The sequence below is a fragment of the Fistularia commersonii genome, chromosome 10, assembly GCF_037954325.1.
Source record: "Fistularia commersonii isolate RoL2024-O1a breed Wild chromosome 10, RoL_Fcom_v1.0, whole genome shotgun sequence".
NCBI classification, from domain to species: Eukaryota; Metazoa; Chordata; class Actinopteri; order Syngnathiformes; family Fistulariidae; genus Fistularia; species Fistularia commersonii.
Genome location: NC_141293.1, coordinates 17,472,154 through 17,500,021, shown reverse-complemented (window position 1 = coordinate 17,500,021; position 27,868 = coordinate 17,472,154). Strand labels below are relative to the sequence as shown.

Genomic DNA, 27,868 nt, shown 5'->3' with positions numbered 1-27,868 from the left:
CGCAGCATCAGATGATGAGAGTGGGTCATCAGCTGCAGACAGGCAGGTGTGGTCGGCGGACACACATTCCGACCCGAGTCGCGGTCCAGTGGATTCAACCAGGATAAAAAAATAAAAATAAAACAATGCTCCTGATGAACCTGGCTTCGTGCACCGGATGATCGATGTAAGTTTAGGATACATTGTTCAAAAGTTTCTCGGTGAGGTGAGAAGTTTTTTACAGCAAGTGGTTGACAGGCCGGGGGTCAGGATTGTCTCGCTTGCGGCAGTAGTTGTCATGTTTTCCGATGTAATTTGAAATATCGCTTTTCACTCCGGGCGTTTTACCTTGGGTTAATCACCCATTTAAAAAAAAAAAACACGAATCGTGTTTTTTTTGTACTTTTCAGTTATACCATAAACTACGTCCGTCGGTGTTGCTAATACTTACTTGATATTTGGAATAAGTTGTTGCTCGACGTATGTGCGTTTTGTATGAAACAGATTTGAAGAATATCGATAGCTAAAGGATTCGCCGAGAAGTCAGCGAATCAATCACGTTATGAATTTTTAGAGTAAATAGAAAAATAAGGTGAAAAGTTTGGCTCAGTTTCCTTAAATGTGCCGTACAAGGTGAACAGCTCGACAGTCTCAAATCCCCCTTGAGCTATTAAGTCAAGCTAGCAAAGTAGCAAGCTAGCAAAGTCTCACGGTAGCAGCTTTTGGTCGAAAAACAACAATTCTGTACATTTAGGTTTTAAAATTGCTGGGAATTATAAAACGCCACATTACTTCGATTTTAAGGAAACGTATTTCAGTTGACGCTTGGTATGGCACACTTAACAACAACAACTGAAATGTTTCCAATCTTGGTCGCTTCATTCGTCGTGGGTTCGCTGAATGTTTACTTTCTCCCCCACAAAAAAACAATCTTTAAAAAATATTTTCAAGTGAGCCGAATAGAGGAATGGCACATAAAACGTTTTAAAAAAATGCGTCATGCGACTTGGTTACCGTGGCTGGTATGTATGTAATAATCGTTATGTTACACATTTTAGCAGCGTTTGGTCTACCCTTAACGTCGAGTTTCCTCCCATTAGCAGGGTCTTTATTGTCGTGGCTAACTGTCCTGCGGCGTGGGGTTGCAGGCCGTGTCAGTCCCTTCGTGGGGGGATGGTGGGTGGAGGTTTTAGTTTCTACCTTGCAAAAGCGGCTAAGATGGGAGTTGGATGTGGAGCAAAGCCGGATGGGGAAGTTGTGTTTAGTGACTCAGCTGTTGTGGGAGGTGCAGGGAGGGGAGGCCGCCCACACACTCTGGGATCTGAACTTCCAGCGAGAGTAGCCTGGCCGATGAGATTGCAATACCCTGTGGAACCGCCTTTGCTGCAGTTACAGCTGCAAGTTTTTTGGGGTACGTCGCGACAGGCTTTGCACATCTGGAGACTGCAATGTTTGTCCATTTTTCGTAAAACAGTTCAAGCTCAGTCGGATTATACGGAGAGCGTTTTGTCAGATATTGCTACTGATGCTTTATTGGCTTTAGGTCTGGACTTTGACTGGGTCATTCTTACAAGAATGTTTGCTTTTAAACCAGGGGTGTCAAACTCATTGTCACTGATGGCTGCTCTCAAAGGGCCACATGGAACGTTAACAATATAAATGTAACTACATGTAACCAAATGTAATGTAAAATTTCATTTTTAAAAAATGTTTTCAATAAAAAAAATCTCAGTTAGTAGGTTTCAGATGAATTTCACAAACATTTAAAAAAAAGATTTGAGTTATCATATTGATAATTGGAAGGATGACATTAATCATCCTCTGACTTTATTTTTAGAAACATTTTCTATAAGTTTAGTCTTCATGAAATTCTTACACATTTCATGTAATTTGTATTGTTTTTTGGCTTGTTTTAATTTTCTGTCTTTAATTTTTAATTTAATAATTTCATTTGATATTTAATTTAATTTAATACACTTTTTAATTCCTCTTCCTTCAGCCGCAGGGAATCTCAAATTCTTAAACCTTAAAAAAAAAAATCTCACCCACTTACTGTAAATCGTAATAATTTATCTGTATATATATATTCATAACTGTGCAATATTTCATTTCATAACAGCTGCATGTGCAATATTTTTTTCATACTCTTGTGCACTCCTTATCTTTCACCTGGTACGTAAGACCTTGAGACACTTTTTAGCCTTGACTTGTTACTTAGACACTTTATAGTTAATTTGTATTTCTTATTCCCCCCCCCCTTTTTTATTACTGTTTATACAATTTTCTATTAGTTTAATTATTGTTATGTTTTACTTGTAGCTCTGGCACAACAATTTCCTTTGGGATAGATAAAGTTGTTCTTATTCTTATAAATGTAACTACTCATTAATGTTAAATAACCCTGAATTTATGACTCATTCCAATCCAAATTGTTACAAATCGTCACCCTCTTAAAATAATCGCCTAAGTCATTTTTTTACAAAAAATGTTTTTTGCCGAAATCATCTCCTCATGATGCTGACCCCCTCTGGCAAAATTTCCTACATCCTCAGTTAAACAGATTGTGTCATTCTACCCCTTCAGTAGAAATCGCCTATGTCAAGAGTGCGTCAAATGGTTCAGTTTTTTGTGTTTCCTGAAAAATCTCAAAAAATGACTTCGGCAGTTATTTTAAGAGGGTGACGATATGCGTTCCCATCTATCTTGAAACAGCCTTCCATCTGCATCAACTTTTCATTTTCTGGACATGTAGAGATCATTTGTATTTCTTCATACCACTTGTTGAAAATGGCATCGATGTGGATATACTGCGATCTAGTGGCTGTCACTTTGTGGGTTAACATGATCGGGATGAATTGTGGGAAAATGTAGTTTATGTTCAATGCACGCGGTTGGTTTATTTGGTTTATTTATTTGAAGATAATCAGACCTTTTAAAACGTTTTCACTGGGTACATAGAATCATGTGGCGGGCCACATTTGACCCGTGGGCCTTGAGTTTGACACATGTGTTTTAAACCATTCTATTGTAGCCTTGGTTTCATGTTTGGGGTCATTGTCCTGCTGGAAGGTGAACCTTCACGCCAGTCTCCAGTTTGTTGCAGGCTCCATCCGTCTTCCCATCAACTCTGACCATCGTATATGACAGTGGTCGATGTCCAGTGTTAGTTCTCTGCCACACATTGCTTTTTGGTCTCTGCTGTTGCACATCACACTTTTCAGTTTTGCAATTTATTCTCTTTCTCCTTCACAATTGTGTGTCATTTTGTGTTTGTCTTTCATTTAAAATTCCAATGAAAATTACTTATGTTTGTGGTTGTAAGATGACAGAATGTGAAAAAGTTCCTAGGGGTATGGATACTTTTGCAAGTCACTTATTAACCAGCCCAATGAAAAGCAACAGTTAACCTCAATAATTCTGAGAGGCAACATATTTTTAGTTTTTGCGCTGAATAAAACATTACAATAGAACAAGCTGGTCATTTAGACATTTAAAATATTTTTAGTTGGTGTTTACTGTCATTAAAAAAAAAATTGCATCTTGGGTGTTAGTATTTCGTATTTTACACAAGAGAACAGGTGAAACATTTGTTTTGGAGAATTGTCTTAAGATACTCCGATAAGTGCATCCATCAATTTGTTTCCAATGTGTAAGAGATATTTAAAAAAAAAAAAAAAAAAAAAGAACTCAAAGAAAAGTTCTTTAAAATGCCTTTAAAATTGTGATTGTTTTTAGCCTTGAATTTGATGTCTTGCTTTTTTACAAGCGCTGATCTAACACAAAACTGACACGTTCTCTCATTTCCTCTTTATCATTGTTTAGAATCTTTCCAAATCCGGAGAGGAGAAAATGTACGCATTGGTCTGATGGAAGAGGCAACTTTTAACCAGCCCAGTGAAGTGAAAGTAAGGGATTACTGCAGCTGAAGTGAAAGAGGAACACATCGTGCTGCGTTCAGGAAAGGAGTCGCTCAGCGAAGTGGTTACACTGGATTTTATGCTCCCCTGGTTGGGCAGTGAACAGTGTATGATCCGGGAGATGTAGATGAATGGGGGTCAGTGTGTGAATGCACGGATCTATGTGAGGACGTGGGGAGGAGAGAGCGTTCTCAACGCGTTGTCAGTAGACCGACGAGCCCTTGCTCGTTGGAAATCCCCCGCACCGATCTCATCTGGTGGAACTGGAACTAAGGTGGGACCACACGGCCGTTTTCCACTGTCAAGCATGAGTCACGCCCACAACCGGCTCTAGTAAACGCTGCGCTGTTTGCCGAGCACAACGTGGAGGTTTGAGCTCTTCGACTGGAAATGTTGCAGACTCCGCAGAGCGGCACCTGTGAACTTTGGATTCTGATCTAGCGGCGACCGGAGGTGCAGCCATCGACGGGCCGAGCTCATATGAAACCGATTTGCCCGTGAAGTCCAGCGAGAAGCTGTTGGCATGGCGGGGAAGGACTACAACCATCTCTTTAAGCTGCTCATCATTGGAGACTCCAGTTAGTGGCTCTTTTTCAGATTCACCTGAAAGTAAAAATCATGCGGTTTATGGAAATGCACCAATAACAAAGGGGCCTTAATAGGCTGTAGATCCCCCCCCCCCCCTCGTCCACCCTGAGAAATAAACAAAATGAGGACGATTTTAGTAAACTGTTAACCATTTTCACAAAATGATAGTGAGAATTTTTTTTTTTTTTAATTATAAAACTGGCAGGCGAGCTCTTTTTAGGCCATTGAACATCCATGAGATTCATGAGTTGTGATTTTTGGATCAGATTGTAATTGCTTGGATAGGATCTCTTTTGTCAAGAGTGAAATAGCTTGAGCCGTACTGAGGGGTTACTGAGCGAGATCAGGGACATCGGCCTTTAGCAGATACATCAGTTTTGGTGCATTTGATGATGAAAACTTTGTAGATCAGTAATACGAAAAAATAAGTTAGTCGTACAGTAATTCAAGGGTGTGACAACTAGTATCAGATGCATTATAATTCCAGTGTCGCCCTAACTGTAATTTTTTTCAGTGTTGAAATTAGTTCACCTACAATACAAGACTATGTGGGGCTAAATGGGCACAACTATGACAAATCAGTCAAACACTGATTAATGATCCAGATTTAACAAGATAAAATGTCAGAAGTGTGATGGAATGGAAATGTGTTTAAATTAATGACCTGAAAATGGTCCGAAGGATTACAAAAAATGTAAAAGAAACCACCCTGACATTAAGTGTCTTCAAAAATAAAGGTCAGTACATTAATACTCGATATACTTTCAGCCAGATAGCTGGTCACAGTTCTGTTAACCATGGTCATCACCATTTAAAGAGAGAAGTCTAGCACACGGTTTGTCTCTTTTGACCGGAATCTTATATCAAACTTCCTTCAATAATAAAAACTCTTAGACTCATCAGAAACTTTGACTTTGACTCTTCATAATTGTGTGACCCATGTTCTCCAAACCGAGCAGTCTTTAGTCAATCTTCTCCCAAACCAAGAGTCTCTGTTTTAACACAATATCGGTGTTTTGCCATCAACTTTCTCTTGTAATTCTCTGATAGCATTGCAAATAGCTGAATATTGTCTTTGCTCATGTTCTGGTCTGTCAAGTCCAAGTTCTTTCAAACTAGTCTTGACTGGTTCTGAGCAAATTCTTTTAAAACAAGCACTTTCACTTCTAATCTTTGCTTTGATTCACTTCCAATCCCTTCATTGAACTCTTGATGATTCTGAGAGGCAGGTTTTTGATGTATTGTACCATCAAAGATTTCTTGCTATATAAAGAGTGTGTGTGTGTTGGGGGGGGATCACCAACCCTGACATGTATTATCATGATGTTACGTCCATGATCAACATGATTTTGACAAGAGGAAACGGTCAGACTTCAATGCTTAAATTAGACTTAAAAATACATTTTGTTCTCTTTTTGATACTTTTAAAATGGAATTTGATGATATTCGATGCATGGATGGCCCTCTCACTGACCAGAGGGTATATTTGTCAGCTGCAAATTTTCATGATGTGTGTCCTTCTCTGTCAGATGTGGGGAAAAGCAGCCTTCTGCTCCGATTCGCAGATAACTCCTTCTCTGGTGAGTCTCTCTTGTCCCAGAAACACCCCGAAGACATTGGAGACCCATCTATGCGACAGAAATCTTGGGGTTCGTCGTCGTACCCTTTCGGAGCCTCCCGTTTGTGTGAGACTACTCTCTGCTTTCCTGCAGGCAGCTACATCACCACTATCGGGGTGGACTTCAAGATCCGAACAGTGGACGTGGACGGTGAGCGGGTCAAGCTGCAAATCTGGGACACGGCAGGCCAAGAGCGTTTCCGGACCATCACTTCTACGTAACCCAGTCTTCGTCTTGATTCACCAGCCCGTCGTTCCGTCTCCTCCGACTTGAACACGCAGTGTTTCTTGCAGGTACTACAGGAACACACATGGTGTCATTATCGTGTACGACGTGACCAACCCCGAATCATTTGTAAACGTCAAGAGATGGCTGAATGAAATCTCGCAGAACTGTGACAGCGTCTGTAAGATCCTGGGTGAGTCCTGACTCCTCTCCTCCTCAGCTGTTTTTGTGGCGCTCCGCTTTTTCATAGAAATGAAACACTCAGCCGCTCACATGATATTTTGAATAGAACAGAAAAATAAAATTACGAATTTTACACACACAAACAGCAAGAAAAATAAGGATAAAAATAAGAATTTGCTTTTATTTATCCCAAAGGAAATTGTTGTGGCAGAGTTGCAAGAAAAACATAACAATAATAAATAATAGTAGAAAATTGTATAAACAGTAAAAAAAAAAAGGGAGAATAAGAAATACAAATAAACTATAAAGTGTAAAGTGTCTTAAGTAACAAGTGAAGACTATAAAGTGTCTTAAGGTCTTTAGTACCAAGTGAAAGATAAGAAGTGCACAAGAGTATGAAAATATATTGTGCATGAAGCTGTTATGAAATATTGCACAGTTAAGAATATATATACTGATACATTATGACAACATTATTACAAACACCGGTATGAAAAAATGCGAATTAAATTTTGAAACCTATTCAGACTTGATAACATGAAGTTTCATCTGCTGATTTTTTTTTTCCAAACATGCCTCGTTTCTTCCTTGATGTCTTTTCAGAAATAATCGACTACGGACCGTTTTTAAAAAAAAAATTTTACTAGCTCATTTTTATATGCGTATGAAATTGATCCTGAAGGATCATAAATAAATCTTTTGCTCTCTCTCTCTCTCTCAGTCGGCAACAAGAATGACGACCCTGCCAGGAAGCAGGTGAATACACAAGATGCAACGTGTTTCGGGGAGTCCGTCGGGGTCCGCGTTTTTGAGACCAGTGCCAAAGAGAACATTAATGTTGAAGAGGTAATTTCAACATTTCTATTATCTCGATTGCATTTTTGATCATCTTTTTTTTTTTTGGTATTGTTAATTTTGCAATCAAATTTTTACTTTTTAATCCATTTATGAGATATTGAAACCTGGGTTTCCGAAGGTATATGATGTTAATCTTTTGATACAATAATCCATGTAATGTTTAGTTGTGTTTGAATTCTGATGTTCTTGAACCAACACGCTGTCATGTCGATGCCTGCAGTCGTCGCACATGAAGCATCAGGAATACCTCCAGAGTGCAAAGCTTTGCATTTCTTTTCTCACCAATTATTTGGTTTTATACTCAACAAATTGTTAGCGTTGGACCTTTTCTAGATAACTTCTAACTGTTTTGGATCACATTTGATTATTTTCTTTTTTTTAAAGTTGACTTCAAGGTTTTTTTTTTTTAAAATAGACTATACTCTTCCCATTTAAATCTCTTGAATGTTTTATTTGAATGGGATCATTGAATATCCAATGTATGAATTATTCTTTTCTGAGGCTGAAGACTGGATCGAATTTTTGACTGAATTATGATACTCCCACCTTCCGCATCCACCCCGTTACTTCGTTCGGCCTCACTGCTGTTTCGTTGGTTTATTATTCTGCATTAAAAGTGAATACTTAAGCACAGGACTGTCTCATAAAATTAGAATATTGTGATAACGTTCTTTATTTTCTGTAATGCAATTAAAAAAAACAAATTACTTTTTCACTATATTCTAATATTTTTAGATAGGATTGTTGAGTTTTCTTAAGATGTAAGCCATAATCAGCAATATTGAAATAATAAGAGGATTGATATATTTCAGTTGATTTGTAATGAATCCAGAATGTATGACATTTTTGTTTTTGTAATTACATTACAGAAGATGAAGAACTTTATCACAATATTCTAATTTTCTGAGACAGTCCTGTATATTAATCGTATTGGTGAGCGCTTCCACCTCAAAGCAGTTTTGAGATTGCATGTTCTCATAATAATTACAATCCTGTTTTTTTTACACTTCATTTTGCGTTCTAATGTCAGCTTCCATCAAAACTTTACCAATAATCATCTCCTGTTTTCTCTCTGGGTCACAGCATATTTATTTAAAAAAAAGCAAAACTGGCAGCTGAAGTATACTAATGCTAGATTTTCGAGGAACCATATGAAACCTGTCCAAATATTTGCTGAATTTGTTTACTGAAAACTGAAATGGATTTTTTTTTGTTGGTTTGTTTCACTTCAAAGAGCTTTTGGCATTCAAAATAGTGAATATATTCATTTTTCAATTCATTTTTATAGGAATAGTTAGTTGTAAATCAGTGCTTAATTTGCAGCAGCTACAGAATATCCAGCCTTTTTTTTTTCCCACACGTTCTTGCTGTGATCTGTTACTGCACATCATCTCCTCAGTGACTCATGATCTGGGCGTGATGGAGAAATGTAAAATGGCCTGTTCTGACTAGTTAGACTTCCAACATCACACGAGTGTTGTCTTTTACAGCCTTTAGAAAGTGAAATTCAAAATAATACAAATCTATTGGCTCGTCCCATCATTCAGAATTGGCAAGTCGACGAGCCCAAAGTCTCAGGCCAACCAAAACCGCCGCAGCTTAAGCAGGATAAATCATTTGTTGTACAAAAATTGTGGTTCTTCAAATCTGAAGTTTTCTTTAGAGGCATTAAATGCGTCATCTTCAGCTGAGACATCTCACAAGATACTAAGCATGTATTTCAGTACAAACATCACGGCTGAAGGTGTGATATCTCTGGGTTCTCTCTCTCCTGCGTCCAGATGTTCATGGCGTTCACCCACATGGTGCTCCGTGCCAAAAAGCAGAGCCAGAACCGAGCGGAGCGGGAACGGGAGCGCGACAACACTGTCAACATCAACGCTCAGAAGGACAGGGATCGAAGGAAGCGAGCAAAGAAGTGCTGCTGAGACCCGAAACGGAGCCGAGGCCGTGGTGCAGTCAGTCGGCAAAAACTCAAAAATGGGAAATAAGTCTCAGGAGCCGAACGCGTTTTCAAACTGTGTGATGGAAATAATACCGATCGGCAGCGGCTTCAGCTGCATGACCGAACCTTCGTGCCCAGTTTAAGCATCACCCTGGTGTCTTTGTGTGTTAAAGCTGATGTGTTTCTTGTTGTAGATGCCGCCACTGCTCACTTCTCAGAGGGTCTGGAGGAAAACTTAGATCCACTGATACTTTTACTGACTAAACTGACAAGACAACACACTGAACAAACCTGATAACTGGAGTGAGATTTTAAAGAATGTGGAGCAAGATTTTATATATTTGCTTTTTTTTTTTTTTTTTCCTCAGTTGACTAGATGATTATTACAGAACAGCGGGAATTTTTCACATTATTTTTCATTTCTTGAAATAATAATCTCATAGTTTTGAGTCTCACAAAAAAAACGGTTTTGTAAAGCGAATCAAGACCCAGAAAAGCATATTTCACGTAGACCAATGCCTTACAGAGAAGAAACCTTCCTTTCAAACATTTTATTTTAATAAGAGGGTCCTGATAATGAAAGAGAAATGCCAGAATGGTATAGTGGAGCCCAGCCACTGTAACAAGGATACAAAAATCCAGACACAGTCCTTAATTTGCACTAGCGAACTGCTGTCTTGCGCTGACATTTCGTTGGTTCTTCTGCCTTGTCTTTAACCACTGAAAGGGAACTGGTAATTAAATCTTGACTTAGACATTAACAGATGTGACAAGAGTCAGTCTGTCAAATGAAGCCAGTAACCCATGTGATGAATATCTTGTTTTTCTGTTGTTTTTTTTTTTAAAAAACACAAATCCATTGCAAATGTGTTCAACAACCAATAAAGCAATAAATGTATTGCGTATGTGTTTTTATGTCTGTTTTGAATCTTCTCCCACAGGTTAAGCTTTTCCTCTTACAAATCCGTACTCTTCCTCCTTGCAAACACGACTTGCACACTGATGGTACAGATGGATTATAGAGATGTTGGTTTTACTGGATTTAAACTAGGGCATTATCACTTTTTCATAAAGAAAACAAAACAAATCCTTTTTGCATTTGTCTAAATGAATGGGTTGTATTTGTGACTCTAAATCAAGTGCTACTTTCTTGTCCAGGTGTTAATTCAACAAATGAGCGTTTAAATCAGTTTCTGTCACATGAATACTCGATAACTAAAATGGCCCCCAAAATTTAGATAACGTCAAACTAATTCAGGAAAACAGAGGGATACATACAGAAGAAAAAAAAAATGACAAACTTCAGTTATGATTTATAGTCCCCTGAATGACATGATGGGAAACTCCATAATGGGTACAATAAATTTTGAGATGACTTGTTAATTTATCGATGGCTGATCTACGATTTCAATCAGAATGTCATGTGAAAATCAAAAGTAAAAAAAACTTTCTATGTATAACAAATATATTCCCATACAGCCTTTGTCATTTTACTTTTTCTACTTTTTCTTTTTAATTGAACAAACTTATTAGAAAGAAAGGCAGTAAAATCAGGGAAATGATAAAAAAAAAAAAATAATAAAAAAAATAAAACAATTGCTAAAGAGAATCCCCCAAACCAGAAAACTCTCCAGCAAAAAATAAAAACAAAATAACCTAAATGTCTGATGAGATGTCTGTATTTGGCTTGGAATCCACGGGAATCACGTGTGACGAGCGGCACTGTAAAACCATGGCACGAAACCTATTTTTAACCCAATCATATCTGTTCATAGCAAGTTACAGAAAAATGTCACGCGATTGAAAATATTTGAATTTTGTATGGATGCGTTTATATCAGGGAATCCATAAAAGCGCATTGGAATTCCTTCGATTACATGGAAAAAAAATCACGGTCATAGTAAGGAATTAAAAAAAAAAAAAAAGCCACAAATGGGGATTAAATGTAGAAATTGAGATTTAGAGTCTAATGTCTGAAATGCCAGTAGTTCTGAGTGATGCAACTTTACGAGTCTGCATTGATTTGACACCCTGTATCAAAATTATTTTCCTGATGAGAACTGTCGCTCATTAGTGAGAAGGCCCTCGGTTCAAATCCCATGGAAGGGAAAAGGCTGCCGTGGCTGTAAAATAATGACCACTCCCCAAAACTCCCATTAGCTCTAGGTCAAAAGACAGGTTTCTTTAGTTTAAATTATCAAGTCTTTCGCAATAGCCTTAAGAAGTTGAAAAGAATTGTTCGGGAAAGATCTGGTATTTCCCATACAGGTGAAACACATCCCCATGTGTCAGTTTGCTTTTGGAAGTCTGTAGACACCAGCCGACGCCATCAGCTGATGTTCCCGGACCTTCCTCTGCAGGAAAGCCTCCAGCTCGGTCACATCCATCTCTGTGACGACGGGTCCGGTGGCAACGAACATCCTCAGCATGGAGTGGATGCGTTCGAGTGTCATACTGTCCAGGTTGGTCAGCATCGCCTGGATGTAGGCCCAGAAAAGCTGATGACACAAAAAGACAGGAGAATGTGACATTTATGCATCATTTTCGCAGCATTTATTGCGGTCATATTTTTTTTTACATTGTGTTTTCTATATTTGTTTTAATCTGATTGCATGGTTTGGGTATTTTCAGCTTGTGAAATGACCAAGAATCTTTTTTTTCAAGTACCTGCAGCTTCTCCTCCCTCTGCTCAGACTGGGTGGTGGTGTTGGAGTCTCTCTCCTCGTCACTGTCGATCAGCATCACGCCTCGATCTATCTTCTCTCTGGACGAGCCTGTCTCCACCACGTAGTACCGCCCGCCAGCCTCCTCCCTGAGCACGCCATGCTGCTGCCACAGGGCCAGCTTTCTGTGCACCAGCTCCTTCGGGGCGCCTAGTTTCGCACTCAGCTCTTCCAGTGTCCAAGAGCCTGCCGTACGACACAGAGGCGTCTGTTTTGGTACCGACCGGATTGATATAATGTGGCTGCAAGACTCATGGATGCGGGAAAACAACATATTGTAATGTGAAAGTCCCTACTCTTGTCCTGAAAGTGGAGAATGATGGCGGCATGAATTGGGGAGACGGTAAGGTTGTTAAGGGTTCGGTCCTCCAGTTCCACATCCAGAGTGACGGAGCCCAAATGAGGCCTCCAGCTCAGCGTCCTCATGGCCTTAAGACACACACGCACACACACAAACAAAAAAAAAATCTGTGTAAAGTTTCCATGGTGAGCTCTACTAATCTGAGTCAATAGAAATGATCTGAGAATCCGTAAGGAAAAGCATCGTCAAATTTCAATTTTAAATCCAAGTGAACTCAAGACATGAAGTGATTTTGAGTATTTCATGAGCTCAGGCATTAAGTTTCATCTGCTATTTATCTTTGACACTTTCTTTTGCTGCTTGATATTTTTTCCCGTTTGTCACTCTTTTTCCCGGTTACTGATCTGATATACTGAAATCTATCGCGTCCACATTCCAGAAGTGCTTTGTCTTTGCCATCTGCGACTGCAATGTGGGCGTGTGGCATGTGGAATGTGGAATGTGAGTGATAATCTATACACACAGTGTGTTATCATCACACATTCTTTGAAATTGAGTGTAATTTTATCATAATGTTTAACTCTAACTTTTAAAAAGCAGCTCCTGACAAGCATTTCCACTTCTACTATCCAAATGATTAAACAAGTTTGTGCAAGTGGTGATACATGTTATAAGGTATTGTACTTTAAGAGAGGAAAACTTTATGTTACACACGCTCAAATAGTTCTTGATTTGTTAAATGTCTATTACACACACATACACACACAACAGTGATGTGGCTGGAGCCAATCTCAGCTGACAATTGGTGAGACCTAAAGTTTACCCAGGTATAGTCACCTGTCAGTCATAGAGCCACACAAAGACATCCAACCATTTCTTCCTGAATGACTGTTGACATTTCAATGCTCAACTTTTTAACCCACTTAGTCCGGGGTGTTTTGATCTCTGCGAAAAATGAGACGAAAGAGCGGGGCAAGGGGCTGCTCACCTTGAGTTTCTCATAGCGGTGGGTGTAGGCCTCCATGGCTTGGCAGACAAGAGGGGGGAGCTCAAGCTTTTCCTCTTTAAGCGGTGGCCAGAACTCAGAGGACAGGATGATGGCGGACAGCGAAAGCGGTGGCTGCTCTTCCTCACTCAGCCTGGATTCCTCCTCGCTGATGTTGCTGTTGATCCTGCGAGAGTCCGCCATGTCCTGGACACGACATACAGCACAAACACGAATACACACAGAGAGAGGTAATAGGTTTATATTACTTACTTGGACAGTATTCATTTTATATTTTAAGGATCACACATTTAGATTGAGATTTCTTTTTTCCCTTAGAGAAGGATGCCCCCAAAGCCAAAGTGCTATTTTTGAGAATCCACTTCAAATGTTAATTCTCAAACACACACATATATATGTGTGAGGGTACACGCATATTCACTCACTCTAGAGCGAGAGAGAAAACAATCATATTATATCATATTAAAATCATATTACCTTGAGCATGACCTCGCAATAATGCATGTGGGACTCGCCAAACCGAAGTTTCAGCAGCTCCACGTTACGGATCTCCCTGTAAACAAGCAACGGTAGTGACGTCACCTGCCAACGCCGCCCTTTATGTTTAAGTGAACTGTACTCTCTTGCTCTGACTGATGCAAATTAGTTTGTCCTTTCTGTTTATGTTTGTCTACTGACAAAGCACGGGACTTTGGAGATTTATTGTTGAGTACAATAAACAATGCAAATACTGTTCTCTGATAGAGCAAAATAAAAAAACTGCAATTTCAATCTGTCCAGTTTGATATGATAAGAGAAACGTGGCCCGAGTGTGTGTAGGTCATACCGGGCCGTGTTGTAGTTGAGCTGGTGCAGCAGTCGATCGGCCAGGACGGCTCTGTACTCATCTATAAAGATGTCCTTGCTGCCATAGATGCTGACCAGCAGGCTAATGATGTCTGATGAGCGACGCTTCGAGCCCGTTTTATCTGGCAGATTCAGAAAAACACAGTTTTAGTCCAGCTGATCCCGAGCCCTGTTTGTCCTGTGCTGTGTCACACCCACCGGGGACGGCATCTGTTGGGTCTGGCGTCCAGTCCTCTGGGTCGTTAGCTTCCTCGTCACTGTCCTGCATCTCTAGCGTGACGGGATCTCCCCGGGACAGCTCTGACGCCAAGTCGGAGCAGCCCTCAGCATCTCCTGTTAGACCAGCCACAATCTGGCGCACCGTGTCCTCCCGTGTCCTGAAATGCAACACCAGCTCAAGTAACTTCAGAAGGGATGTGTTTCTATTCGACGAGGTCTGGGAGGTGGGGGGGTTATACATGATTTACTCTCATTAGAACACAGATTCAGGATGACTGACCGGAGGTATTTACGGATGGGCTGGCAGGCCACCTGCAGGATGACCATGGACGGGTCCAATTCTCTCAGCGCCTTGATTGCCGAGATATAAACGGTCAGGATGTCGGACGTGTGAACACCTGAGGATGGGCATACAAAAATTGAATTGTTAAAATGAACTGATTCCAAAATAGACAAGGGAAAGTGAATGGAGAAAACCGCTGATGCCGTAAGTGGACAGAGACACTGTAAAGATATCTAATCTTAAACTTTGACAATCTATTTTAGTATTTTTAAAAAAAGTATGCATGACAAGTGACTCAGAGTACAACCCAAACAACCAATCTCATGCAGTTTTGAAAGAATCAGGATTGTGTGACACACAAGTACAGAGATATTTTTAGAAACTTAAAAACTTAAAAAAAAACAAAAAAAAAAACAAAACACATTTCGGATCCTTGCAAGTAATTTGTCCCTCTTAAAAATTCTACGTTATCTTTCCCTGTTTGCTAAATTAATTTAAATTTCAAAATAATTAATTATGTTTTGTTTTTTTTTCACTGAAAGGTGAAAAACACGCAAATCTCAAACTTCAGCAACAGTAATGAAAGTGAAGATTCCAGACCCACCTGGATGCAGTAGGCGGCTCTCAAAGGCAGACTTAAGTGACGTGAGAAGCTGCTGGCGCTGATTAGTTCTTTCCAAACAGAACTTCAGGTCCTCTATGGCAGCCTTGGATTCTGGGAAATCTGAAGATTTTTGAAATATGGACACTAAACCAAGGATGCAGCTATGCAGGACTTGTGTTTTTCAGTTCAACACTGCAAACTCATTAAGAACAAGTGATGAAATCAACTAAGCAAACAAAAAGCAGAATAATAAAGCACTAAGCATATTAGGTTAGCATAAAGACTGCAACCAGGGTGAAACGCCCAGTGTCTCTTTATCACAACACTTGAATGTTTTATTAAAAACGCATAAGATGCCACTCCCACCTCTAATTATGCTGAAGAGCTCTTCGATACGCATATTTACATAGATCCTGCAGAAGAACTGGTGCATGTGGCATCTCCATTGTTTCAAGACAGAGCTGGTGGACTGGGAGCCAGGAGCACCGGGAGTGCTGAGAGCATTGGGAACACGAGGAGTGCCGGGAGCAGGTCCAGGACCATCACTATCCCCCTCACTGGCAAACACCTTGCCGAGCCAGCCCAGGACCAGCTCAAGCCACTGCTCCAGACACAAGGGAGTCAGACAATGAAAAGACGAACTTTTGACAGCTGGGTTGCAAAAGGTGACAGATATCTTACCTCTTGGAACTCCAGCAGGAAGGAGCGCTCATACTCTCCCCTGCAGTTCTGCTCCATCCGCTGCTCGATGAGGCGGTGCAGGATGGAGGTGACGGCCTCAGAGCTGACCCATTCAAGCAACTGCAGTTTGGACCTGCCGGCACAGTGGCATCCATTCTCAAGCGAAGCACACATCTACTTTTAAAAGTGTCCTCGAACAAAAGGTATTTAATGGCAACTGATTTTTTCACTCACAGAATGTGACTGAGCTCCTGCAGTTGTTTGAGGGCCTCTTGACACCAGCACTCCTGGGCTGACACCCCACAGCCCAGACAGACCCCGCCCTCGGGGCCGTAGGGCGCCTCGGCCCCGTCTTCACCCTCCCCTTCCTGGTAGATGTAGACCGAGAAGGTCCTACTGTAGAACTCTAGCACTCGCTCCTGGAGGACCGGTAAAGGGGAGAAGAGGAGGAGGGCCCTGATGATGGTGAAGGCTCGCTCTTGAAGGCCCCTGAGTCCAGGCCTGCACAGGCCAATGTGGCCCTCATCCTGCCATCGGCTGAGCCTCTCCAAACCCACTGAGGGGAGGGAACAGCCAGTCAAGTTTTCTCAGGAAATTAATTTAATTGATTTCTGATAACATTGGAATGAAATATATAACCTGGCATGAAATCACCTGACAATATAGAAATATTACTATTGGAGGTGAGTGGATTCAATTAAAATAAAAAATCATCCAACCTGATCTGATATGGGCATTTACGATACGAAGCGCACACATAATTTTAACAACTTGCCCAGGAAAGGTTCCAAGCAGTCCAACAAAGTCCGGAAAGCGGTGAGGAGAACCCAGGCGCGGCCTCTCTCGTCCAGCTCGTTCTCTGGTTGTTTCAGTCCAGACCAGAACTCGGGGACCACAGAAGAGGACAGACGCATCTGCAAAGTCTCAAGCAGCCAGCTGGCCAGCAGCTGGCCCATGCCCTGGCCGCACAGCAGGGCCAGCGAGTCCCACAGCCTCTGGTCCCAGGACACACAGTCGGGAGATGTCTGAGATCCCACAGAGAAAAGTTGAAATTAGTGCAGAAAAACTCAATGGATAGTTTAAATAATTATAATCAAACAGATCGATAGTTGAGAAACTTCGATTAGGTTAAAACCTAAATAAGGACACTAATTATGCAGATGAGACAAATAAGAAAAATAATCAATGGAAAAAACTGAAATTTGTAAGACATTCCTTTACATATGTAGAAGAAGATTCAGTAATGTTGTACCTGGTTAAATTTTGACATTTGACGAGCATTGATCCAACGGAACATACCTTTATTTGTCATATTCTATCGATAATAATTAATAATAATAATTCTACCACTAAACAACTACTCATCATGAAACATTTCCACCGAATATTTACAATTTTGAAACCACGTAAGGCTTAATAATCTTGATATTAATGACTTTTTTCCTGCAACGATTGTTTGATACCAAAATCAACTAAAATATGTACATTTACAGTACGATTTGGGTCAAAATCCATTACATTTACAGCAAATGATAACGGACGTTCGTTAAATAATAGTGCATCCCAAGTCTTGGCTTTTCTGATTCAACTTTTGAATGTTTCGAATGTAAAGTAATATCAGATGACAAAAACGATACAGATTCAGACAGTCAAAAGCCAAAAAAGCTACTGTGATTTCCAATATATTGCCGGCCGTCTTGTCAGCAATGTAACGAAAAATGGGGGATATTTTAATAGAGTTAGGTGGTGCTACATGATTGCCTGGGTAACTAGCGGTTTGCTACTGAATTAGTTGTCTTATAAGCGCTTACCAGAGCTGCAGTTACAGTTTCCCAGGCCTCGCCGATCGTTATTTGGAGTGCAGACCCCGAAATTTCACCAGATTCTACCACATCCATCCTTTCCAAGTATCCACAGACACGAAAAACTAGCTAGTGTTTCTCAAATACTTCAAGACTGTTTCGTTTCTTCTTGCCACAACGCCACAAGAGTCACGTAGATGCACGCATGGTCCATTTCAAAGTTTCCATCTCCCCATAAACGCAAGTTTCTGTTGATAATTCACTTTTTAAACTATTAATACGAAATAATGATAGAAAGTGCATAGCAAGGCACGGGTTAATTTCTTCCCCCGGGTGTCTTCTTCTTCGCCTTTTTCTTGAATACCCGGGAGAAAACCGTTGGACAAAATAATCGATGCTGCCCCCTAACGTTTAATAACAGAACTTCATTTTTTTCATTCATTTTATTTAAAGCTTGGACATTTTGATAACTTTTTGAAACCTTTTTTTCAACCTGTTTTAACGTGTTTCTAGATTATTCTAGAAAGATGACCTGAAGTACGTGATTTTTTTTCCACTCACTTGACTCCCTATAACTTCACCGTTCCATCTTGGTTCCCTCTCATTCAAACCCATATATTTTGTTTTGTTGCGTTGGGGCTGAATTCTACATAATATTTGACTCTTTAAGAAACAGAAACGAAGTTTTTACTGTCGAATGAAGTAAAACAACAATATTCTGTCGAAAAACAGGTGGCTGCGTTACCAGCAGGAATGGGCGGCGCCGTCGAGCAAATCGATTCGACAACCAACCGACAATTAGCAAGTAGAAGAAGAACTACGCCGCGACGAAAATAACATAATGGCAGCGGAATGCGAGTGAGTTTGCAGCCAAGCTGATTTGATATACCAGTCTTAATATACACGTTTATTTCCCGGATCGTGTGCTTTATAACGGCTGTGAAATTTTGGTATTCAAACGTTGACATGTCCCGATATAGTTAGCCGAGGAGCGGCTTAGCTAACATGAGCTAACGCTAGCATCCAGAAACAGCCTTCTTTTTTTTTGGAAATGTTTCTATCATCGTCTTTCAGACCTAGTTTACGGTAGGATCAAATCACATAAAAAACAAACAAATAAATGTCGTCAATGACAGCGACTTATTGTTTTTTTAAGTACTTTGCTCTCAGATTGTGTAAGTACTGTCCTGCTAGTCGATAAATGTATCAAAATAACTGCATTTGCAAAAAAAAAAGGGATTACTGTTCTTCTTCATTGTTTTTCACGTCGCCAGAACCAAAGGAGAAGAATATTGGGTCAAGCCCCTTAAAGAAATTCAACAAACAACTGCATATACATGTTATATTTGAATAAATCTGAATAAACACTCTTGCTACACAATGTATTGATTCAAGGTCAACGTCGTAGTTGTAATGTCAGAAACCTTGGGATTTTCTATGCGATTAATAAAACATCTTTTATCTTTATGGGCAATATTTAACATCAGTGTGGTGTCCATCTGTGTTGTCTGTGATCTGAGAAGTAATATTTGTGTGTCAGCAAAGCATTAAATTCTTGGGTTTTGATCCTGTTGATGGAGTTGTCACTGTGGTTGCTTTGTAAGGTGACGGTTGACTTCTTCTGTGCTTCGTGTTGTGCGTATGTCCATAGTGTACAGTCTGAGATCGAGGTGCTGCAGTCGATCTACTTGGACGAGCTGTTGGTCAGCAGAAAGGAGGACAGGTGAGGCACGGGTGGACCACCATACCATCTGGCAGGGGCCTGTCAGGGGTTTTTAGCTTCTCTCCAAAATAGAGATGCAAGAGACTCATGATCCCCGCCATCCTTGCACGTGAAGGATACATACAGACACATACAACTGATGTGGTCTAGATTTTAAATGTAACATTTTTGTTGTTGTTTGTTTTAACAAGTATGACAAGCTAACTCTTTTTTTTTTGGTAGTGCAGTGGGTGCTTTCTTGTTACAGTCTTTATTTTCCTATGTTTTTGACACCCCCAATATTTGATGTAATTGTTGAGGTAATTTCTCACCGGCTTTGAGTCTTTTTCATGCCAATCTTTAGCAAAATTCTCTGTGGTACTTAAATTATTTTATGGGTAATTTTAAAGTAATTGTTAAAATTTCTTTTAAGGCAGCATCTTGCTCTTTATACTAGGACAACAAAATAATCTAGATAATTTAAAGTATGTGACATTGTAAAAAAACAACCTTTTTTTTTTTCTTTTGTAATAGTTTTGGCCAAAAAAAATTACAATTTCTAGTCATAAAACTGACCATGAAATAAGTCAACAGCTGTACCAAATGGAAGGTGTGAATATTTTCTACTTTGATAATACATTTTATGAAAAGTGCATTTAAAAAATCTTAGATAAATAATGTTATGATAGATTAATAACTTGTATATATTTTCATTGATGTATTCAATACAAAAATAATTGCAATTTTTCTGTTTACCCCCAGGCCTGAATTATTTACTGGTTTGGATCTTGTGTTTTTCGTTGTAATAGAAAAGTTTTAGAAAAGTATCAGGGTCAGTGGTGATGCTGCTGTGGCTGGTGTGATTCATATGCTGTTGGGACAGGAACCTCTTGGAGATCCTAGACCATTGGTTTTGCAGATGCCAAAGAGTTAAAGGCAACACTTTTAGACACAGAAGGATGAAGGAAAGGGCAAAAGTCTTATACCATTTGTGAAATAAATCTCAGAACCGCCATCCGAACATCTTAGAGCAGGTTGCCTTGCTGGTTTGAGGGAACACCAGCCAGGAAGGATGCAGGTAGTGGGTTTACCATATGTGGTACCATATGCGCTCAACCACCCAGTAGAATAATTTGGCTCTGTTCACCCAGGGATATCTAATGCATCTTATAGGGAGAGGCACCATCCCAAGGACTCTTTCAAGTCTGTTGGTAAGTATATTAAGGGCTTTGTTTATATGCAGTGTCAACAGGTGTTCCTGATAGTTTTACTGTGCCAGATTTCTGTGTTCAAAGGCCGTTCATAAACATCTCAGTAGCAGCGAAATTAAACTGCTCACCTTTACCATTCAGTAGAGGTGTACCCTTTTAATAGAGGTATTGATGAAAATAGCAATAACTGTTAGTTGCCTTTATCATGATACATATCTGTGGGACTTCTGAAAGTTGTGATACTGATTTTTCCTACATGGTCCAGTCCTGATTTTTTTCAGTTTTTTCCTCTTAATCTGAAGGGTTGTGATTCACTATCTTGGTGGGATTAAATGGAAGGTTTTTCTTATAGAGTGATTTTTCAAATATAAGGTAACGTTTAGATGTTTAAGAGACAGTAATACTTGAAGCTGAAGCTACTAATGAATAAAGTTGAACAGAAATTCTTTTATCAACATTTAATGCAAGTGTCCATGACTCAAATGGTATATTAGATTTGACTTCCCCTTTTGTTTGTGATAGGCGGGTAGCGGACATTTATCAATTTTTTTTTTTGCCTCAGTGATTTTTTTAGGATATATTTTGTTACGTCTTACAGGGGCTGGGAGGTCAGCCTGGTCCTGTATCCGTCCACAGCTGAGGATTCGGTGTCCCAGTTTGTCCGCCTCACCTTGACACTGACCCTAGACCAGCAGGTATGAGCTTCACCTTTGTTGCTACATTCTGTGTCATGAGATTGTTTTTTTTTTCAGAGGTAAAATGTTTGCGGTGAGACTTTAAATGAAATGTAGACTCATTGTGGTTTCATATTAGTATTAAAAAAACAACATTTTATGGTGAAGCTATAAATTGCTATTGGTACTATTTGTACATTACTATTGTAATACGAAATGGTGACCAGCTTGGAAGTCATAGTCCATCTGTGTTTGATTGGATTTTGTGGCCCAAAACTCACACTGATACTAATTGACACCAGCAGCATCTACAAATACAAAGATTATAATATTATCTCTAACACAATGCAGAGGCTTCTTGTTCTTAGCTGCCCAATGTCAAGTGTAAAGGTGAACAGATGAAAGTGTCCATTGTCTCCAAATACGAAATAAATCATTACTTACCAGATAGTATCACTCACCAATGAAGTTACCTTAATATATATGAAAAAAAAAACAAGTATAACCTTTTTATATTAATATAAACAATAAAATGAATGGCTTAAAAAATGCAAAAAACATTCATTTAGTTACCAAAGTCATCTCATTGTTGTTTTTTCTTATTTAGTATCCCCTGACTTCTCCAATCATCTCTATTCACAACCCACGAGGCCTCTCTGATGATAAGCTCAGCAGGTAAAGGAAGTTGCTGACTGGGATACTTAATTCATTTAAGCAGTATTACAATTTTATGGTAAGGAGCTTTTTGCTGTTTATTAAAGGCATAAACAATTTTCTACTTGCTTCAGTGTCCAGAAGTGTCTGCAGCTGGAGGCTCAGTCCTGTCTTGGCTCACCAGTGTTGTATCAGCTCATTGAGGTCATTGTATATAATGCTTATTTTCACTTCAAATATGCGTGGGGCATTTTTAGGGATCTATTGGCAGAGAAGGAGGGAAGGAGGCTGAAAGCTGTTCCAATCCAGGCCTGTAATGAAATTCTAAACTGATTTATTTTAGTTCCTGTAGTGAGTTGTGAGCATACTGCTGCCATAGCAACAGCCAGTTATGAGACAAGCTTTTACTGTAGTGGCCTCCACTGAAACAAAATACAGACCAAAGTCAAAAATTAAGCAAATGAAGTGTCAAGTTATAATGTTGCATTTTCATTTGATGTTAGCTTTCGCTCCACCCATGTTATTGTACAAAAATACAACAGGTGAAAAAACAAAAATTGGGGAAATACCAAGCAGAAAGGCTGAAAAAGGAGAACTAATTAAGTAAAAACCTCAAAGTAAATGTGCAGAAATGTAACATGAGAGAAACAGCCACAAATTTGAAGTGTCAGGTAAAAATTTGAGAATTCTAATTTTTTTTTTAATATGTAAGGTAATGTTTGTATTGCAATTACAAAATTACATTTTGTAAATACATTACATTAAAAAAAAAGAGCGTGTTAATATTTCAGATTGAACCAGTCATTTTGATCAGATATCATGTGTTTAAATGCATGTGATAGGAGCCTGTATATCAAGCTCTATATTTGCTGTGTTTAAAGCTCCTACTTTAGTGGCTTATCGAGACAATATGTAGATTCCGGAATGTGAAAAAGTGTGAAATTTGCTGTCTTTGCGAAGTAAAACAGCATCCAGTTGGTTCCACTTTGCGGTTTCAATGTTTAACTCCGCTTAAGACCTCTCTGTATTCCGTCAGACCGGAAAATTTAATTGTCCTTCTTAGTGAGAACAAGAAGGATGGCCATTACATTTGTTATTTTGCGAGGAAGTCAGAGGATGAACTCCGGGCAAGTTCTCATAGGCCCTGTCCACTGCAGCCCACATCACACACACCAAGCATGGTAGGAATCTGACAGAAACAACAGCAGTGCAGCGACAGCACAGTGACACTGGCAGACAGTGAAACAATCATGTTCACAGTGTTTTATGTGAGCATTAAGTAACTGCATTGAGATGCAAGTGCTGAGATTGATTTCCTCCCATCAGGGTCACCATTATCCGTACACTACTTTACAAAGGTATAGCTTTTGGCTCCATAACCAGGGCTGTGAGAACAGAATTTACATTATTTTGTTTATTTTGTAGCCCCAGAAGACAGAACAAATTTGTTGCAGAGTATGTAGAGGCATTCAGTCTTGCACACTTTTCTGTCAAGGGTAATTCAATTTAAATGGATGATCTTTGAGTCGTCTGATATTGATTCCCTTTTCTCCCCCAAACCTTATTTTCTCCTCCAGAAAGCAAAAGAAATCCTGACCGAAAGCAATATTCCTTATGGAAATTGTGTCATTTGCCTCTATGACTTTAAGGTAAGCGGCGAGAGAGAAACCGCCATCTTTATATCGTTTCACACTCACAGAATTCTCAAGTTGACGCTTATAGATTTTTGAGCTTGTTCATTACCTTATTCAGAAAAAAATGCAGCTGTAAATTTTCTGTGGGGCTGTATGTTTTGAATGAACATTGTCTTGGGAAGTTTTATTTATATAACCAAAAAAGCTGTTCTTTAGTCTGACTCAGAATATCCAGATGTATCTGTTCTGTTCCTTTGTGTCCATATTTTTCCAGGAAGGAGAAATATTCACCAAGACTGGCTGCTATCACTACTTCCACTCACACTGTCTTGGCCGCTATGTCAGCCACTCAGAGAGGGAGCTCCGCCGCCTGGAGAAGGAGTTAGAAGAGGACAAGACTAGGGGGAAGGAGGACCAGCAGGTTAATTTTGACCCTCAATCACCCAAACTATTTTAGTGTGTTTTTTGGTTCCTGTCCGCCGTATGACATCCTCTTTGGTGATACAAGGATATCCTTGTGCATGGAAAGCCAAATGACAGAAATAATGCAACTTTTACATGCAGTTCAACAGATTTCCACAAATGGAATAAATGCACGTGTTTTGTTTTCTCACATATGTTGTGGTCTAACAGGAGCTGACTGTGGTGTGTCCAGTGTGTCGAGAACCTCTTGCCTACAATGTGGATGAGCTTCTGTCCTCTCCTGCGCCCCAGATGCCTGAGGTAAATCCAACCCACAGATTCACACTGAACTTTCGAATAGTTTTAGTAACCTTCCCGAGCACAGGTACCAACGAATGGACTTTTTGTTTTCCCTCAGTTGGATGAAGCTGCCATCGGTACTGATTTCCAAAACAAGTGGCTAAAACTGCAAAAGCTTCTGGAAAGGCAGCGATCTAGAGGCGGGATTATTGACCCGGAGGTGGAGTCCAATCGTTTTCTCATCCACATCAATGAGGTGAATAGGAATCAACATGAATTACCTGTCATATTTACACAAGGTTTCTATTAAAGTTAAATGGCTCTTTTTTTTATCTATCAGATTTCTATGTCGGTCTATTCGTTTATTTAGTTTATGACAGTAGCAGGCTGTCATTAATCACCATTTGCCACAAATCTCAAGAAATGTACTAAGTACTAATGCTGTCCATCGAAATGATTGACTTTCTCACAATAAAAAGCTGGTATTCATCATAGTAATTCACAATTTTAAAATACAACTTATATTTTGAGGAAGGTGAAAGTAAAGAACCAGAGGAGCAAAGGCTTCAACCAAATGTAGCTTGCTGGGTTCCAGTGATGTCCTGTTAGGGCTTGTGCCAGTTGTTCATTTGGCTGCCATTTCGGTGCTGGACTGCTCACAATAGCGTCTTTCAGCAAAATTGCCCTCGAGGGTGATTTCTATGATGGTTCATCTGGTGCTGTCTAAATGATGGCATTGAATCCACTGGTTTTCAACAGTGTTGAGTGTCTCTAGTCTTTAGCAACCCATTTTTGCTAATCATTATCTCAGACAGACTATTTTAAAGAAAGCTTCCACCCAGTACCAGTTAATGAAACCAAAAACGAGGAAATTCACAACTTAATAAAATTAAAAGATGTAGTTTATGAAGCAAGCACAAAAAAACATTCAATAAGATTACAATTATCAGAAAAGGAGAGTAACTCACTTGTACTCCAAGAGCTTCCAAGTTGTACTACAAGAAGGTACTATTAGGCACAGGTTGAATCGCCTAAATCTGTAGGTTAGTATAACACAGTACATGAACGTCTTTAGTATAATTTGAAGCTTTTAGTTTTCCTCTCTCTCATGACTTCTAGGGTTATCTTGGTAAGTTTCAAGTACTTTAAATACTAAATAACACCTTTTGAATCGCATAAACAGTAATATTTTTGCATTGTATGCATGGTTCTTCGTGCATTCAGTGAACTTTTATTCTGTATTGTGCATTTCACATATATTGCTGATATATCTGTTAAAAGTGAAGCAAAGTTGAATAAATAAGTCTTTAAGCTATTTTATTAAGCTGAAGCAGTGTGGAGTTCTGAGGCTATAATCCAAAATGCACATGGTGTTAAGATAACTACTGTCTAATTAACATTCAAGAATGACTTGGGAGCAAAGTAATGCAATCATTTCAAGGAAGCTTACACTCTAAACTTGTATACTTGCTTTTTTGTTTGTATATTTAGAAACAAGACATAAATTTTGTGCTGTACATTTTACCAAACAAACACATTTGTGTAATAAATCAGGAATACAGACAAGTTTGTCGTGGGACATCAACATTTTCCATGTAATCCTGTGTCGACTACAGTAATATGTAATTCTGGGTTGAATACAACAACCTTTTGTTCTGACATATCTTGTATGGAATATGCTCATCTTAGTGTTTTCTTCACCCACTGTGTTGCACTCACCACCTGTACTCATTTGTAAGGCATAGTTTCCTTATCTTTTCCTATGACCGCACAACCCCATCCTACCCAGTCATCTTGGTCTCGTCCCTTCCAGCGTTCTCCCCACCCAACTACCTCACATCAGTCCTTAGGCCTTAGTCTTGGTTTCATCCATTCCAGCCTCCTGCTTACTATTGTTTTCAGATCCTCTCGGCTCACCTCTTTGGTTTCTCTGTCTTATCTCATCAATTCAGATTCTGCTCACCCCACCTCACCTTGATTACTTTGCAGACAGTTCTCACTATAAAAGTGTGAACCCTCCATGCATAGTTTTACATTAAACCCACAAAGACAAGGTATATGTCTCAGAATTTTCATTTTGCTTTCAAGGCAAATGATTAGTCTTTCTTTGCTAACTAAAAGGATGAGTGTTATTTTATTGATACATTTTGAAAGTCACAGTTTTCATTGTCAAGGGTGAAAAATTACAATGTGTTTACTTTTTCAGGGCCCGTGTCCTCCTGAAAATGGAAGCCCCGATGTAGGTGTCTCTCCTGGTCCACCCTCTGCATCTGGCGCGACATGCTTTGGAGAGGACAATTTTGTCACTGGAACGTCCCACTGTAGAGGCGCTCAAGGCCAAAGGCATCAGGGCCCGGCCAGGGGTTCGAGGAGGGGAGGGAAGTCAAGGCCACAACCTGGAAGAGCTGCCCCTGTCTCAGTGCACCTGGATAAGCTAAGCCTGGCACCAGATGCCTCTGAGGAGCCCCCAACGGTCCACAGTCATGCCCAGAGGACAGGGAGTGATGCCTTTGCACAGCAAAATGAGGATCTGGAAACTGAGCGCAGTAGAGGTGCAACCAGCAGTCACTGTGGAAGAAGAAGAGGCCCGAACCACTCTGGGACCCAGGGGTTCGCCCACCACCACCACCACCACCACTACCACCACCACCATAACCACTGGGCAGGCCGAGGCTCACGAGGCAGGGGGAGTGGCCCTCGCCAGGGCCATGGTCAAGGCTTCCGGCAGAGGATGGCGGAGAGAGAGAGGGGACGGGAGGAGGTGCTATGACAAAGGGGTAACGGAGGGCCAATGAACAAATGTGTGTGTGCCTCCATCATCTGTAATTATCAGTTGAAGCTCTGCTGCGGATGTGACCGATCTGACAGCATGTTCACCCTCTTCTGCTCCCTGTTACACGTTCTAACACACAGCATCCTTAGACAGTTGTCGCATTTTGTCTCGGTGCGATATGACTTGAAAGAACCACAAATTAAATTTTCACCATGTGTGACTTCCATTGTCTTCATTTTAATTCTGAACGACTGGATGCTTATTGCAAACAAACACCAGGTCCATTGAGATTCCAAAAATCCTCCAGCTGTGGTTTAGTGCTGTTCCTTTTTTGTTTTTATAATTAATATAAAATTATTAATTTAATGTGTGTTACTTTAGCCAATAAATTCTTTGTTTACTTAAGCTAAAGATCATTAAGGAGCATATCATTAATATTGAAATCTGCTACATTTAGGTTGTATTTGGCTAATATCTTTTTTTTTTTTTTGTTCAGTTGAAATTGTATTTCATACTGGCTGTCTCCTGCCTTTCCTCTCTTCCGTCTCAAACTTCTGTTCTTGCTGTTGTTCTCAGCTTCCAAGCAAAGAAGGTGACTGACATTGTTTCAAAGACAAATACGAGACAGATAATTTTCATCCAGACTCTTAGATGTTGTCATTTCTTGCTATTTTCAATGCTATTTACTGATTTTAGGTACCATTGGGATGGTTTTTAGTTTTTTTTTTTTTTTTTTTTT

The 27,868-nt window shown here is 39.8% G+C and overlaps 3 protein-coding genes across 4 annotated transcripts; 2 read left to right on the top strand and 1 right to left on the bottom strand.

The window, feature by feature from the left end:
* On the top strand, positions 1 to 10,212 carry LOC147230660 (ras-related protein Rab-35). Of its 2 annotated transcripts, none has more exons than XM_086154119.1 (7): positions 1 to 166; positions 3,802 to 4,474; positions 6,014 to 6,064; positions 6,197 to 6,320; positions 6,397 to 6,521; positions 7,233 to 7,357; positions 9,151 to 10,212. In XM_086154119.1, exons 2-7 carry the CDS (start codon positions 4,420 to 4,422, stop codon positions 9,295 to 9,297), a joined length of 627 nt encoding a protein of 208 aa, XP_086010245.1. In that variant the 5' UTR covers positions 1 to 166; positions 3,802 to 4,419; the 3' UTR covers positions 9,298 to 10,212. The 2 variants fall into 2 exon arrangements, with proteins under 2 accessions (XP_086010245.1, XP_086010246.1); XM_086154120.1 differs by having other exon boundaries at positions 1 to 205.
* On the bottom strand, positions 9,816 to 18,115 carry anapc2 (anaphase promoting complex subunit 2). Its single transcript, XM_086154118.1, has 14 exons — positions 17,789 to 18,115; positions 16,753 to 17,002; positions 16,212 to 16,533; positions 15,978 to 16,110; positions 15,663 to 15,897; positions 15,297 to 15,416; positions 14,690 to 14,807; positions 14,389 to 14,567; positions 14,171 to 14,312; positions 13,822 to 13,897; positions 13,327 to 13,530; positions 12,334 to 12,466; positions 11,982 to 12,223; positions 9,816 to 11,812 (listed from the first exon to the last, which is right to left on the bottom strand). The coding sequence occupies exons 1-14, from the start codon at positions 17,873 to 17,875 to the stop codon at positions 11,603 to 11,605; spliced, it is 2,451 nt and encodes an 816-aa protein (XP_086010244.1). The 5' UTR covers positions 17,876 to 18,115; the 3' UTR covers positions 9,816 to 11,602.
* A 438-nt stretch (positions 18,116 to 18,553) lies between these two features.
* On the top strand, positions 18,554 to 27,355 carry rnf25 (ring finger protein 25). The gene is made up of 10 exons (XM_086154107.1): positions 18,554 to 18,637; positions 19,431 to 19,502; positions 21,291 to 21,387; positions 21,974 to 22,041; positions 22,155 to 22,224; positions 23,598 to 23,669; positions 23,929 to 24,075; positions 24,288 to 24,377; positions 24,475 to 24,612; positions 26,563 to 27,355. Exons 1-10 carry the CDS (start codon positions 18,621 to 18,623, stop codon positions 27,124 to 27,126), a joined length of 1,335 nt encoding a protein of 444 aa, XP_086010233.1. The 5' UTR covers positions 18,554 to 18,620; the 3' UTR covers positions 27,127 to 27,355.
* Positions 27,356 to 27,868: the final 513 nt, after the last annotated feature.

Excerpts from the sequence above, each read along its gene's own strand:
- LOC147230660 (XM_086154119.1), top strand. The coding sequence starts at position 4,420 with ATGGCGGGGAAGGACTACAACCATCTCTTTAAGCTGCTCATCATTGGA. Across the intron at positions 6,321-6,396 it reads TTCCGGACCATCACTTCTAC|GTACTACAGGAACACACATG; the intron begins GTAACCCAGTCT and ends TGTTTCTTGCAG. Across the intron at positions 7,358-9,150 it reads AGAACATTAATGTTGAAGAG|ATGTTCATGGCGTTCACCCA; the intron begins GTAATTTCAACA and ends TCCTGCGTCCAG.
- anapc2 (XM_086154118.1), bottom strand. The coding sequence starts at position 17,875 with ATGGATGTGGTAGAATCTGGTGAAATTTCGGGGTCTGCACTCCAAATA. Across the intron at positions 17,003-17,788 it reads AAACTGTAACTGCAGCTCTG|ACATCTCCCGACTGTGTGTC; the intron begins GTAAGCGCTTAT and ends GTGGGATCTCAG. Across the intron at positions 13,898-14,170 it reads CTCAACTACAACACGGCCCG|GGAGATCCGTAACGTGGAGC; the intron begins GTATGACCTACA and ends GCTTGTTTACAG.
- rnf25 (XM_086154107.1), top strand. Across the intron at positions 22,225-23,597 it reads TGTTGTATCAGCTCATTGAG|AAAGCAAAAGAAATCCTGAC; the intron begins GTCATTGTATAT and ends TTTCTCCTCCAG. Across the intron at positions 24,378-24,474 it reads CTGCGCCCCAGATGCCTGAG|TTGGATGAAGCTGCCATCGG; the intron begins GTAAATCCAACC and ends GTTTTCCCTCAG.